General features: G+C 38.5%; 1 protein-coding gene across 1 annotated transcript in view; it reads right to left on the bottom strand.

Annotated features, from left to right (window-relative positions):
- LOC121739053 (regulating synaptic membrane exocytosis protein 2) overlaps positions 1 to 16,742 on the bottom strand; it is a 96,679-nt gene that overhangs the window by 28,400 nt on the left and 51,537 nt on the right. Inside the window, exon 2 of the mRNA XM_042131365.1 lies at positions 5,102 to 5,210. Within this exon, the coding sequence (XP_041987299.1) occupies positions 5,102 to 5,210 (109 nt within the window). The remainder of the gene's footprint in view (positions 1 to 5,101; positions 5,211 to 16,742) is intronic.

Raw genomic sequence — 16,742 nt, 5'->3', positions numbered from 1 at the left:
CATGAGGTTTGCTCGTTTGCCACCTTATTTCATAAAAAAAAAACTGAAATGTAAATTAATAAACTAATAAAATTAAATAAAAGAAATGCGAAAACAAGTTATCGCGTTGATCTCGGAAAATTATCTCCTTTTCTATTCTATTTTATTTAAATTTCGAAATTCAGAACAGAAGAAAAAAACACTTATTATTATATCCATTATTTTTTAAAATTTATGTTTAGGTAAAACATTTTAAGAAACTGTGGGATATGTGCGTGGAGGCCACAAAGGAAGATCTTCCGACCGAGCGAAGTGTTATGCTCGGTCAGGCCGAAGCCCACGTGATACATTTCAGATGTCGTATATATACTGACGCGCTCAGAGAACTTCAATAGCGCGATGCAGGAATGTTAGGCGAATTGTGGGTACCGCCACATCACTCCCCCCCGAAGAACGGAGGTCGATTCTTGAAGTCTTGTCGCTTGAGTCGCCTAGTGCCAGTGAGTTCCAGTGAGTCGGAACTGTTGCAGTGAGTCCCAGTGAGTCGGAACTGTAAGCTGCTGCACGGGATCCAGTGAGTCGGATAAGCTGCCGTGCGGGGCCGATGCTACGTGCTGACCAGGAGAGATGTGCTCTGCTTGCTGTGCTGTGGGCTTTCTCACTACACCGACCGGCGGTGTAGTGAGAAAGCCCAATGATGCCGATGCGGAGTCGCTCAGGCCGCGGTACATTGCGGCTAGTGGACGAGGCACCCGATGAGGCGATGCTGGCTGGCGCGGTGCGGAGGGGCGGGTAGTGATGATGATGAAGGAGGCGTGTTCTGTCGAGTGTCACTAATGTGGGATATGTGCGTGGAGGCCACAAAGGAAGATCTTCCGACCGAGCGAGGTGTTATGCTTGGTCAGGCCGGAGCCCACGTGATACATTTCAGATGTCGTATATATGTCGCAGCCGACTGGTTTAAATAGCCGTTCAATCAAACAGCTAGCCCTTTGACTGAACAACGGCATTCAATCACACGGCTATACGTCGTTTAGCCGACTTGTTGACTACAACGTTCAACACTACAGCTAGACGACGTTTAGCCAACTGGTTTGTTTTTGTTTTGGCGGAAACAGAGGGGCTCTCTTTTATTTGGCGGCGGTCGCCGGCTGCTGCCGCAGCACGCTCGCTGCGCTCGCTCGGCTCCCTATGTGTTGTGGTCTAAGTTCGAACCTAACCTAACCAACTTTTGGACTTTCTAGATTGTGTTTGTTTTTGTTTTGACGGGGGGCTGTGCCCCCCGAACCCCCCTTTCGGAGGCAGCTGCTTCCATCCATTTCATAATCCCGTAATTTCTCCTCGAATATTTGTTGAAATTTTAATTCACTCGATGTGCCTCTACAATTTTTGTCTCTTTAATAACACTTGTAACTTTTATTAACTACTTTCTTTCCGAAAAACAACCACAAACACCAACAAACACCTGGTAGTTGACGCCATATTGTAAATAAAACGCACCTAGCGCCGCAGCGGTGCGCGCTGAACTACTTCAATTAGACGGCGGCTTTTGAATCAGCTGTAGTGTTGAACGTTTTGAGCGACTAAAATATTCAATATAAAAGCTAGACGTGTGATTGAATGGCGTTGTTCAGTCAAAGGGCTAGCCGTTTGATTAAACGGCTATTTACACCAGTCGGCTGCGACATATACGGTGTGTAACAAAAATAAGTGATAATACTTTAGTGTGTGTACGTGTTCCTTGTAGGGAGTTCACTGTGAAAGTAGCAGCTCTGAAAGACGAAAAAAAATTTTCACTTTTGTATGGGCAAGGGTCCGAGCGTCAGGAGTTTCCCCATACAAAAGTTAAAAAAAAATTTGGTCTTCCAGCGCTGCTACTTTCACAGTGAACTCTCTACAAGGAACACGTACACACCCTAAAGTATTATCACTTATTTTTGTTACACCTTGTATACTGACGCGCTCAGAAAACTTCGATAGCGCGATGCAGGAATGTTAGGCGAATTGTGGGTACCGCCACAAAACATTCCAGTCTAAACTGCCAAATTTAAAAAAAAATATATAAAAAATAAGCTCGAATAAAATATGTATAATTTCACTAAAATATTTCACATAGCGACACAGCTTAATAACGTAAAATAAACAAAAAAAACTTGAGAGGTGTCAAAGGGCACCCGGGTTGAGATAGGTATTATTTCTTATTTAAAAAAAACCTAAATACACTAAAAAAATCATCGCTTCACCGCACTGTTCAATGCGAGAGAGAGAGAGAAACAAGCACTAACGCACGGCTTACAACTATAGCATTTTTGCTATAGTTGTTAAAGTACAATAAACTAGTATAATTTGTAAACTGGAACTTCGTTCCATCCGGGTGTCTCTTGACACCTCTCAAGTTTTTTATGATGATAATCTTTTTTATCTTATTCATTGCACCTTGAATAAAATTGTACAAATATATCCGGTTTCCCACACCGGTTTCGGTGACGGTGGCCGGTTTCATTGAAACCGTCCCACAGGAGTAATTTCATAGTGCTCAAATGTGTGCACAGTACACAAGAGCAGGTATACTCTCTATTCCTTTTAAGGAATGAGCACACTGAGACGGGCCGTGCCGGGGCTCATCGCAAAAATCCGCCTCCATACAATTTGTATGGAAGCGGGTGCGCGTATCGCACACTGTATCGGGGCGCAGCGGATTTCCGCTTCCATACAAATTGTATGGAGGCGGATTTTTGCGATGAGCCCCGGCACGGCCCGTCTCAGTGTGCTCACTCCTTTACTCTCATAGCCCAGTGGAACAGAAGAACGACACGACTGGCGAAAGATCAGGCGCAGGACCGACTTTTTACATGCCCATCCGACGCATGGATCATCTAATACTTGTCAGACAATCAGGTGATCAGCCTGCATTGCCCTAACCAAACTTGGAAATAACATATTGTTTCCAACGCGGGAATCAAACCCACGACCTCCGAGTCAAGAGTTGTCCCATGACATGGCGATCGCGCGATCCGCTGCATTCATATTTGATGCACATATTGCATGACGAAAAATTAAACAACTTGTCAACCATGTACAGCACGTAGTTTGCATGTCATTCGCATCATTCACTACAATAAATGATCATGCGTGCATTACAGCACGTAACGCATGCCGTGCTAAAAAATTAAAGAAGTTGTAATTCAATGTACAGCACGTTGTACAGCACGTAGTTTGCATGTAATTCGCATCATTCACTACAATACACGATAATTCGTGCATTACAGCACGTAATGCATGTAATGCAGAATTACCGTTTAGCGAGCCCTTTAGGGACCGCAACGTGACGAGGCGAGGCGAGGCGCGACGCGTAATGACGTGACGCGCCTCGCCTCTCCTCTAGCATTTCTAAATTAGTATGGATTTGACAGATTCGCAAGACGTCTCACGCTGACGACATGTCAAATCCATACAAATTTAGGTCGCGTCGCGTCGCGCCTCGCCTCGTCACGTTGCGGTCTAAATTGAAACAACCCTAAGTTGATTCAGTCGCGTTGCGGTCTGAATCAACTTAGGGTCAATTCAGACCGCAACGCGACGCGTAGATGCATTTCTGAATTAGTATGGATTTGACACATTCGCAAGAGACGTCACGCAATTGAAATCTGTCAAATCCATACAAATTTAGATATGCATCTACGCGTCGCGTTGCGGTCTGAATTGACCCTAACATTGACACAGCGCTGTTTAGCATACAATCGCTATAGCTTAATACGTTTACCACGTTTAATCCAGTCAGCATACAATATCCAGTGACTGTTACTATCTCAATGTAAACAAGAACTAAGTTCTTTGGTAAATCATCTAATGGCCACGCTAATCTCAGTTAAAGTTAAACATGATTTTAAATATTATGCTTAATTTTTTACAGATTATCTATAGAAACGAGACAATTATATAATATAATATAAATTTTGCATGGTGCAACTGCTGAACTGACTGCCTGAAGTACAGTTACGTTGTCACCGGAGTCGAGCTAATTTGCGTTGCGAGGAATGCGTTATCAAGTTCCATTCGCTGTGCCGGAGGCCGGAAAATAAATGTGACAACTTGGTTACAACCATTAAAAGCAATAATTGTTTCAATTAACACAAAACACATTCTTAGAAACGAGTCTCAGTCTAGCACATAAAGTTAATATACCTAGCGGAATAGGGAAACAAAGGCCTGAGCAAGACAGATGTCACTATCAGTAACACTGCGTAGTAAAAAGAGACGTGTGAAATATGACAGCAGCACTCTTTTTTTGACATGTTGACAATTTAATCTCATAGAAATCATGTTCAATCAATCTTGTGTACTTAAGTGTACTAGAGATCGCCCAATGGTCGAAATTCGACCTTAGATTCAACGACATTAGGACTACTACCTATATTTTGTAAAAAAATATTGACTTTATAATATTTTTTTCAAGTCTTGCTTCTGGGACTCAGCTGATCTCAGACTGGCCGTGTAAGCATTGTCTAATAGTATCTAAGATTCAACAAAAAAAAAAACTATAATCTATTTTCAATTTGTCACCTTGTTGTCAACAGACTTCAATCATAAACAAAAAAATATAATTCGTATGTATAGGCTTGTCACTCAAAAATCTGTCATTTTTCCTAGTGTGTGTGTTGTAGTGTGTGTAATGTTTTATTTGTTAAAAAAATTTATGATAAAAGCATAATTTTAAAATAATATTAGCTCGATGCACTCCTTTACCACACAAAATATAACTGTGCAAAATTTCATTCACCTACGTTTCCACATTTCTCGTCAAAAGGGATACAAAGTTTTTGGCTCACGTATTAATATAAAGATACGTACACATATTTTTCACACAGATGTAAACCAATTTTTAGACAGCTCGAGATTGTTGCTCTATTCCGGTAAGTATATTAACATTATGGTCTAGGGCTATCGTGTACCATATGTACTAGAGAAGTTGATTCATAGGCACATGGGAGACCTACAAAATTTGGTCGCGTTCTGTCAAACCCCGCCGCCAGATAACATTAACATTAAATTAACACGATCCAACCGAATGACGTGAGTCTGTCAACTGCCTAGGAATCAATTTACTCGATGGTACACTAACCTTTGTCCTGCGCCGTGAGCAGCGAGGAGGAGAGCGTCTGGCGCAGCTTGCCGAACGTGCCCGGCGACTCCAGCTGGCCCCCCACCGCCGCCTCCTCCGTCGCCACCATCTGGAACAATATTACACTTGTAAGACACCTGTATATTTGTAGGACATCTGTATGACCCTAGGACACTTATATAGCTGTAGGATATTCTTACACGTAAGGATACTGGAAACGAATGAAGATATTGCATAAGGCTTCGTAAGCATTTACCCCCGTAATTAGACGCTGTTTAGCTATGCATTTTGTCTTGACAGACATGGAAAAAACATAGTATTTATTCGTATAATATGCAGAGAGAAGCATGTAATTGCAAAATGTAAAGGATTTTGAATAATAAAATTTTCTAAAAATGATATATGGCTATGAATTTAATGAGGTTCTAAAAACCAAGATATAATAACCAAAATTGGCTATTAAAATTGTTGTGGGAGGTGAAATATCACATAATAGTGGCCTTAATACCTTAAAAGGTATTTAGGTTATTTGTACAATAATAACAGGTAACATGAGTAACATTCACGTGAGCTTTCCGTTGAATTTATTAATAGAGAGGATGATAAAGTTTCTGACATATTATTTCGTACACATTTTGTGCGATATTAACAATTTTTACTACCACAAAGAACTATTGTTATGATGTTAATACTATGAACGCTGAAATACGATAGTGTGGCGGTACCCACAATTCGCCTAACATTCCTGCATCGCGCTATCGAAGTTTCGGAGAACGGCAAGATATATACAACGTCTGAAATGACGTCAGTGGGCTTCGGCCTGACCGAGCATGCTATCTCGCTCGGTCGGAAGATCTTCCTTTTCGGCCGCCACGAACAACGTTAAATTGGTGACCACCGACAAGAACATACATCCTTCTGGACATCAATCATCATCAACACTCCCCGCCCATCCGCACCACGTCAGCAGACATCAAGCATAACCGGGTCGCCTCGACCACAAGCCGCGTTGGAGGTCCGCGTCGGTCGAACCCGCGTCTGGCTTGAACGGGGCAGCCATAGGCTACAACGACCGGTCAACAAGCAGAGCACGGGGGTCCCTCTCCTGGTCATTGCACGCGTAGCTTCGGCCCACACCTGACAACACAAGCGCATCGAAGAATACCACAGGTCTTCGGGGGGGAGTGATGTGGCGGTACCCACAATTCGCCTAACATTCCTGCATCGCGCTATCGAAGTTTCGGAGAACGGCAAGATATATACAACGTCTGAAATGACGTCAGTGGGCTTCGGCCTGACCGAGCATGCTATCTCGCTCGGTCGGAAGATCTTCCTTTTCGGCCGCCACGAACAACGTTAAAATAGTATAGTCCGCATCTGTAAACGGACTGACGAAAATTAAAGTTAAACCCTTCAAACTTGACCAGACTTAAAAATGTTTTTAATTTTATTATAACTTCAATTTAATGTGTAGGGTCAGAATATATATTAAGTAATGTCAAATTTTGAAATTAATTGAAATCATTATATTTTTTAAAGCTTTTATTTAACTTGCTCTGTATACAGTATGTAAGTATGTATGTTCGGGTGAAATTTTGGAACTTCATTTTGAAGTAAGTAGATAATTATATTTAACCGATTGAGCTGAAATTTTGCATACGTGACGTTTAGTTTGGATGACTGACTGATATGGTGTGTGACATCACTCTAAAAACAATATGGGCCATATTGGACACAGTCCTACAATATCGATATTAAATTAAAGGGCTTTTTGAGAGTAACTCGAAAACGAATGTAATGTCTCTATCTACATCCAATATGGCGGCTCATCCAAGATTTTTAATGCACTTCTGCAATATGGATATCAAATGAAAGAGCTCATTGAGAGTAACTCGAAAACCTACGAATAATAAAAACTATGGAAACGTAACTCCCATACTATAACCGTTTTAAATTTGGTTCCATTCGAACTGTCATATAACGTCAGCCTTTATATCGCTCAAGGCCACCTAAATATTGCAAATATATTGAAATGTGTACCTAAAAGGCCGTATACACGATCGGTTCCAACCACCAACAGAGGTCACCTTGGTAGGGTTGGAACAAAAATCAACCGTGTAGACGCTTGTTTTTGGTCGACCAACCAAATAACCTTCAATAACCTTGGTAGTGAGCGCATCTCTCTCTTGTTGGCGCTCAGTCGCACATTGATCGTCGGATGCGTTGCATATGGTGTGTAGCGCCAGTAGCCAAAAATCCTAACGTTGCTATTAAACGTTCTTCCACAGACACAGCTTTTCGCATCAACAGTGAGTAATGAACCCTTAATTACAAAACAAGACACATTCCGTCTTTTTTTACGTTTTTTTTCATCACATATACAAGCCAGCGCTATTGCGGTCTTTTGAGGTTTAGATAGTGATCCCATTGTTCACTTTTCCACAGCCTAGCCAAGACAGACGAGTTGATTTACGTGTAGATAGAGATTCAACTTTGTTGACCCAACCGAGGTGACCTCTGTTGGTGGTTGGAACCGATCGTGTATACGGCCTTTAAGGTACACTTTTTTGACAAATATTTTGGAGCATGTTTTTTTTAACGGAGTTACTCTTCCTTAGTTTTTATTTTTCGTAGTCCAAAACGAATGTAATGTCATTTTACATCCAATATGGCGGCGAGTATCTAAATAAACGCTTTTTTTTTTCAAAAATGAAGAAAAGCTTTTATTTAATATGATGAATATAATTTATTAGTTATATTTCTCTCTGAGCGCGGCCGTAACTCTCATTCTGCTATATGAGCAATATTTTACGGTATACATATAAGGCCTTGGATAAAAACAATGGGCACAAAACGTTTCGGTCTTTGGGGCAATTTCAAAGACGAGGAAGGAAAACATCGTTTTGAGGTTAATCGCTGTATTACGGAGGCTATTTCTGCCTCACTTTGAAATAAAACTAGAAGTTTAATGGTAAAATTTTAATTAACGTTATAGCAAAACGTGATTGAAGCCTTTTTGAATATTTGTCATTTCAGTCTGGTAATGTAATAAGAGCGGGAGGTCGTGTAAGTTTTACAAAGAAAATTATCCGTGATGGAGTTATGAATAAAATACTTTTAGTTGTCAGATATTGTATACAACATGTTGCATAGCGCGGGGTTTTTTGCACATTCTGGCGTGGGTCATCAACATCTAAAGAAAAGCTTACTAACTGACTTTAAAAACGGAGGAGGTTTCTCAATTTGACCGTATATAATATGATGCTTTTTTATGTGGCAGCGGATAATTTTGTCGTTTATGAACCGCTTTTGATAATTCTTTTTCGTTGGAAAGTAGACATTTCAAAGATGGTGGACATAAGGAAATACTGTTTGATGACGTTTTTTGTTAAAAATTTTACTACATTTTCACTACTCCTCTTGTACTGTTAATTCTTGTTTTACTTATCAAATTTCGAACCAATGGAATCTAAACCAAAGAAATACATAACGCGTATGAGTAAAACTGTAGGTAAAACTGTAATTAATTACATCAGCTGTAACGATTTGAAGCAACGTCACAAACATTTAGGGGCACATTAAACACGTAATGGCTGACTGAGTTGTAACTTTGTGAATTAATTGAATTTAAATCTACATTGTAAACCGGGGAACCGCATTTGGAATTTAATGTTCATCGCCGAGTGCACGCTTTCCGTTATTAAAATGTTGTTTTAAACATTACAAATTATGCTTTGTGTCAGTTTATAGCGTAATTGTTGTGATTAATTAATAGACGTTTGTGCATTTCCGTCCGAGGGAAAAATGTTTGCCGTTATCATTGGCAAATATTTTTCCTTAGGACGGAAATGGAAGTTCCTGAATTTCTTTTTATTAATTAGGTTACACTCATCATAATATTATTCGATCTCTAGTTAAATTAATAATATTTATTTATTATATATTAAATAATATTATTTTTGGAATGTGTTGGGGGGGGGTCGATAGAAGCTTAACCTCAAGTTTCTGGGTCGCCTTGTCCCCCGGTCGCCATCTTGAAAAAAAGGGTGGCAACACTATTTTCGTGATATCTCGGAAACTTTATGTCTTGCAAAAAATTTGTAGGAACATAATTAGGTGCAAATTATTTTGCCTACAAATATGTTTATATAACTTTTTACCCTAAATAAAAAAAATAATTTGGAATATCCAAAAATAAAATTGCGTCTTCTAATAAATGCAAAGCAAATGTAACATTTCAATGGACTACTACGCTTTTATGTAAACCGCTGTCATTAGTTAATATCGACGTAATAAGTGGCCAATTACGAAAAAGGGGCTTCACCCTCTTAATCAACGTATATAAAGATATTTTCTCGGGTAATTTTTCCTTATCTCGCAAGTTTTCCTTTGCTTCCCACGCGGGATAGGACATAAAGTTTATTTCTAACCCTCCTTAACTCACCACTAGAGTCCGACTTGATTGATGGCCGGAAATCTCCCCACAATGACTCCGAAACATCAAATGTCTTTAAGATATTGATACTTTGTAACTTTCGCAAAATAGTAGTCCGAAGTAAACACTTCCACTATTTTGCTAGAGAGGCCATTTATTATACATATTGAGGTTTTAGTTGACTCACGTCTATTAATGTATATGAATGAGAAATAAATACATTGATAAAAACTTAATTAAATTCAATAAGCATTAAGAGATTAACTAAGCATCAATTAGATTCTGTATAAAATAGTACCTATTTAAGTATTTATAAAAACTGCTTCTATATTTTAGAGGACATATTATATTCATGTTTGCCTTATTTTAATAATAAGGCAAACCTTTTAGAGTTTAGGTGTGACGGGTTAGGGATATCGGAATTAAATACTAAATTTCATACCGAAGCTCGCCCCGGGCGACGAACACGGTAATTAAGTCCTGGACATTTTATACACGTTTTATAATGGAAACTCGTGTCGCTTTTAAAGTGCCCATAACATGTGATGGACGGTTCAAGTACATGTTGTATTGTTGTGAGCTTCATATTTACCTCTGCTAACATTGAGCTGTTTTTATTAGGGTTCCGCGGTACCCAAAGGGTAAAAACTGCGACTGACTAGAGTGACTGGGACCCGGGAATTACTAAGATATCGATGTCTGATCGTCTGTCTGTCTCCAGGCTGTATCTCAAAAACCGCTATAGCTAGACTTCTGAAATTTTCACAGATTGTGTATTTCTGTTGCAATTATGACAACAAATAAAATAAAGTTAATATTATGTATTTTTTCCATACAACAAACGTAATGTTTTGGCCTTTTTTCTCGTAGTCAATAAAGGCACCAGGTAGGCGCTTGAAATTTTCACTAAATCCTTAATTTTATTTGTAATTTAATAATAAATAGTAATATAAAATTAAAAAAATATTTATTCCCATACCAAAACACAATTTTTGCCTTCTTTCGCTCGCGGTACCCTTTTTGCGCAAGTCCGACTCGCACTTGGCCAATTTTTTCATATAGGCTACATAAATGAGTAGAAATCAAGACAGAAAAAATAGAAATTCTGTTGTTTAATGTTAAGCGTTCGAAAAAAAAGGGAAAAAAGTTTTCCTATTAGTTTACATAGATGTTGAGTATACTATCCTTTTATATTCTGTTTAGAAATGCAAAATGTTTCTATAACACAGCACAAACGGAACAAAGATTTGCCGTTTAAAAATACTTGAATCCTCAAAAAGACTGAAAAAGCAGTTTATAGGTGAAAACTAAAAAGAAACAAATGCTTTATAAACAGGAAATTGCTCTTAGAACGGAATTATAGACACAAAGAGAGTTTATAGGCGAACGTACCTGCTTTATTTAAGCATTCGTGGCAGCGCGCGATCCAAAAATTGTTTTCGGAATACAAACAACTCGCGACCACGATATTACATATTCTACCCGACAGCAAATAAAGGAATGTTTAATAACTATCAAGGAAGTTCTTTGTACACATTTTCAACTATATGAAAGCACGCTAGGAGAGTCCTGCTTTGACCAAACTTGTGACAATTCATCCACCTTACATTAACACATAGGCTTGTTGTGTTAATATCAATATAATAATCATCAATGTCAATTGATAAAAAATACATAATAATAACCCAAGAGCCAGCTACAGCCAGATTTAAGGAGGTATCCAGTTCTAAAGGTCTATCTAGGCTGACTTTCGATAATGAGTTAAACTCAAATTTTCATCTTATTTTCTTCATCGTTCATACCTCTATAGGTCATAAACGGGTAAACTTTCAGTTTTTGTGTTCATTGTCTGGCTTTCGCTGGCTCTTGAATAATAATTTTTATTGATGATTTAAATTACTTATGAAACAGGTAGAGTTCAATACTTCTAAAATCAGCCCCCGTAGACAAGTGGCAAAACGCTTACGCTAACGTTAACGCTAGCGCTACAAAATGTATGGATTTGACATTAGTATTCGCTAGCGAAGCGATGACTTATGTCAAATCGCATACATTTTGTAGCGCTAGCGTTAGCGTTAGCGTTAGCGCTTTGCCACTTGTCTACAGGCCCTGTGGTTCAACAGCAAACACTGTCAAAATGTTCAATGTTCATGTATTAATTTATACATCTCAATGGTTTGGTTCACGTTGAGAAGTATAGCGAGCATGTGTAATGCATCCATATTAATATTATAAATACAAAAGTGTGTTTGTCTGTCTGTTACCTCTTTAAGCCCAAACTGCTAAACCGATTTTGCTGAAATTTGGTATCGAGATATTTTGAGTTCCGAGAAATGATATAGGATACTTTTTATCCAGGAAAAATGTACGGTTCCCACGCGAGAAACGAATTTTTTCGCAACGGGGTTGCGGGCGTCATCTAATTAACTATCAAACTGCTTTAACAACATCACTATAGTTGTGTTGCATTGCATCTCAGTGAATTCGATCTTAAGTCGGACATTGGCGTTTGGTGAGATTCAATTGGTACAGGAAGTGGGTCTAGCTAGTTCGAACTCCCCAGAGTCTAGGCTGAGTACTCGCCATTGTCCTAAATACAATTTCATTAGACGGTATAATTGAAATCCAATTTAAGTTAACTCTGATAACAGTTCAATATCTTTTGTCAAGTAAATTATCAGTTAGTAACTCGCTGTTGTTTGACGTATTAATATATGTTATATACCTACAACTTTTTAAAATTCTTAGCTCCCTAGACCCTTAGGCCCCTAGACGATACGTTTTATAGTGCAATATCATTGAACAATATTATTGAACAATTTATTTGACAATAAGCTTGAAAGATGGGCACGTTCAACATTACTCTAGACGGTTTATGTGTTACGAGCTTTTGCCCGCGGCTTCGCTCGCATTAAGAAGTATTATTATATACAAACTTTCATCCCCTATTTGAACCCCTTGGGGTTGGAATTTCTCAAAATCCTTTCTTAGCGGATGCCTGCGTCATAACATCTACCTGTATGCCAAATTTCAGCTCGATCCGTCCAGTGGTTTGGGCTGTGCGTTGATAGATCACTATGTCAATCAGTCAGTCACCTTTGAGTTTTATATATATATAGATTGCACAAAACGTGATATTGCACAATACATTGATCGTATAGGGGTCCGCTAAAGAATAATGCGTATTTTGTCGTCGAAAGTGTGTGTATCTGCCAGTCTTTTAACTCTTCACTCTTACTTTGAGGCCTGTGGGTGACAGTAGGATAGTAAGAAGATTTATACGAAAAATCGTACGGTTCCGCCAGATAAATGAATTTCTGTAAATAAAAGCTTCGGACAACGTCAACTACACTAAAATGTGTTAATGTTGTTATAATACATTTTTGTGAATGAATCTGTTTTCTAAAAAAATTAAAGCAAATTTTTGTCATCGTATTTGCCTTAAGGCTTATCATTATAACCGTTATCTAATAATAAGCTTTTTATTTTTTCACTTATAACATCGTTACTTACAAAAGATGGAGGAGAAAGAAAAGGGGTACTGTAATGTCCCTTTTTGTTTGTGGGTGGGTATAGAGCGTAGATGGATCGAAAGATAATGTAAGTACATAATATATGACAAAAAAGAGGAGGTTATATGTTCGTCTGTATATTTTTTTTGTATGTTTAATGATCATTAAACATCGATTTGTAAAATAGTTATTACAATCATTGTAAACATACTATACAGAAAACTAAATAAGAATACTTGTAACGCTTGTAATCGATCTTTTAAAAATAGATACTGGAATTACTCAGAATGTGATGCCTTTTTACATTCGTCGCTCTTTTATTTTTTTAACGTGGAAGGCCGCAGCAAACAATGAGCTTTAATAAAGGGTGTTCGACTTTGACGTACACATTCAGTAAATATATTATTGTGTACAGATAGAGATACCCGTCCCGATGTGAGTTGGGTTGAAATTACGCCGAATTCTCCTTTCAGATTACCCTTCGTGATCCAAGGAGCCATGACAAATGCAATAATACACCGTTTGCGCAAATAGAGCCTATTTATTTCGTATCCAAAAGTCCCTTCGGATGATAGAGTAATTTCCACAATTTTGTAAATAACTATAACTTTATTTGCGTTTGTTATGTAAATAAATAATATGTTATAGAATTTTAATACTCAGCAGTTAGCTTTCAATATAAGTAATAGTTTTCGACTTGATACGAAGTAATATTAGATCTTAGTACTCTTCTTTCTCGGTATTATTTAATTTGCCAATGTAATTTAATTACTTACAGCTGGATTTATAAATTTTATTAAATATGCATGTATGTATCCAAGGCAAGTAAGGAAGTAAAATCCTCCAAATGATAAGATCATTTGGAAGATTTTACTTCCTTAAATGAACAAATGGACTTTCTTTATGAAGTAACCAAACATACAAATGAGATATTTAAGGACATGTTAGGCTCAAGACAAAAGCTTTAATAGACTGAGTTAAATGAGTTAAATTCGATAATGCCTAATAAAATAGTGGGTAGATGGTAAGAGCAATCTAATGTTTATTTATGCAGGCTGTTGGTTCGATCTCTCGGTATAGGTCGAACCTTTCCTGTAAAGTGGATGTAGGGTGTAATGTATGGACGTGTGTACTCAAAATCAGATATAAAGTGGTCTCCAACGTTATTGGCATATAAAAATTGTAGATAAGCGACATTTGGACACCCGATTGAGTGAAATTTAGTATCTAAAATTGATTAGAAATTGAAAAGAGTTAAAATTAAATAATACGAGCCGATATAATTCGCTGAACATCGGTGACTTTAGCACCCTATAAAACAAGTTGTTCGCGCCAAACTTTAGCGCGACGAATGTGGCAGTTGGCAACACTGCGCGTGAGTCTGCGCTGTCAGCTGTCATACATTTGAAATACAGTACGACACAGTCCATTATCGGCGCGCGATCGTTAAATACGAAAAATATCGGCTAGCCGTTCCCGTGAATCGCGATAAATCCTCAGCTCAGTGATATAGACTAAAGACAAGGTGACAGTGTCGTATGACTACGAGCATCAGCACATCAGCCCTATCAACCCATCTGCCCAGCTGTCTCAGCCACCAGGTAACCCCAGTTTCCCTTCCGCCCATCGTTGTAGTGTAGGGGTCCTCGCCCCTACATTTTCTGGTCCTTTCGAGCCGGCGAGTGACCTTTTTGGTCGCTTCGAGCCATTCAGCACACTCCCTGGTCCATAGCGAGCCTAGGAATATTTTTTCACCCACCCGCTTTAATGCCCCGCCCGGCGAAAATTAAAACTACAGTTCATTCTGCTCATATTTCTGCCTAATCTTATTAGATTCTCATTTTATTATTAATATTCTATCGAATTAAGTAGCCTCCGCCCATTTTCTACCTCCTTACGGCAATATTTTTGCAAAGTTTGCCAAATACGATTTTGTTCATCCGCCATATTAAGTAAGAATTTGCATAGGTAATTTAATCCCCTATCATCTTATTGTGTAATTGTAATCGCATTATTTTCAGCCCATATATTGCGTCTATAGTGCATTTAAATTAAATCCCCGAATATATTTCAGCCCAAATACCAATATAAAAATAACTTCAACATAATTCCGTCGGGTTATAAGAACAAAGAAACTTTCATACATCACATAGTTTGTGCCCATTACATTAAGTGTTATTATTGTTCAGCTCATTGCAATATTTACAGTTGTTTTTGTTAACTTAGCACTTAGGTAGGTACTTAACTTAATTACCCGCCTTATCGCGATCGATCGTTCGTCGCGCGCGCATACCTCAGCACCTCCGCTCCGATAGGAAACATCTGTTAATTGTTTTTAACTATTACAGTCTTCTCAAACATTAAGAAAATAATTTAATGCGCGATTCAAGGAAGTTTCCTATCAGAAAACAAGACTCGAGAAAATTTATCACTAGATCCTAGACGACCCAAACTTATCCCAAGACAACGAAAAATTATACACGACATGGCAACGTTGTCGGACGCGGTAAAATTACATTACCTGCTCTCATGCCTGTCGGGGGAGGCATTATCCATGGTTTGTCATCTAAAAATCACTAACGAGAATTATAGTGTTGCGCTCGACATATTAACACGTCGATATGAAGACCGTCGCGTGTTGATCGACAAGTTTGTCGATATTATACTCGGTCTGCCCAACATTCATATACGCTCGAGTATCCGAGCTACTTTTCTCACTCCGCTCATCTCGGCTCAAAGCGCATTAAAAAATTTAAATTTACCTATGGACAGCAACTATGTTTTTTGTCTCGATTGTAGTCCGTAAACTACAAGGGGAGCTCCGCACATTATTCGAGAGGAGATACGGCGCCTCTGATGTTCTGCCCACATTAGATAATTTAATCTCTTTTTTAGAAGAGCACACTGAGTCTCAAGGTCAAGCGGGACCTTCCCGTCAACAACCCCCCTCCCCCCGCTCTCCGCGCAGTCTCCGCTTTAGACCCATCAGTCCCGCGTATCAGCGCTCGCCTTCAGCACATACCTTGCGTATCCCGCATGTCAGCCCAGCTCCATCTCATTCTCGCCAACACTATGCACCCCCCTCTCCCCCCCGACAAGTTCAGCACGTATATTCAGCTCAAGCCAGTTTTAAATCTAAGTTTTACTGCCCATATTGTAGGTCCACTGAACACAAATTAATAGCATGTCCTAAGTATAACCATCAGCAGAATTTAAGGACGTTGGGAGTTTATCGAGTCAAAAGGTAGATGTCGTAAATGTTTTTTTTTTATTTTTTTTTTATTATAAAATTGTGGCCGTCTATGGACTGTTCGTCCATATCCTTTTTTTGTTATTTTATTATTTAGATTTTTCGCACCAAGGATAATTGAAATAATATTATGAATTTTAATTAATTGTGGTCCATCACGCCATGGACACTTTTTTTTTTAAGTAATATTTATTTATATATATACTTAGTAGAATAGACTATAATATATTGTACATATAATAAATAAATATATATTTATTGTTTTATAAATTACATAATAATAATATGTTTTGAACGGTGAGGTCCCAGTCGGTGTGGCGGCCAGTAAGTCCGACATTTTCCGATTTCCTTAGATTTTATGCTGCTCCACCCTTTGCCTTTAGATGTTGTGACATTGGCTTGGTGGAGAGGGGTCACTCAAGCTGGGTGGAGTTTCTAGGGTGT

The sequence above is a fragment of the Aricia agestis genome, chromosome Z, assembly GCF_905147365.1.
Source record: "Aricia agestis chromosome Z, ilAriAges1.1, whole genome shotgun sequence".
Classification (NCBI taxonomy): Eukaryota; Metazoa; Arthropoda; class Insecta; order Lepidoptera; family Lycaenidae; genus Aricia; species Aricia agestis.
Note: the sequence above shows the minus strand (reverse complement) of the source record. Positions and strands in the feature narration are given on the sequence as shown.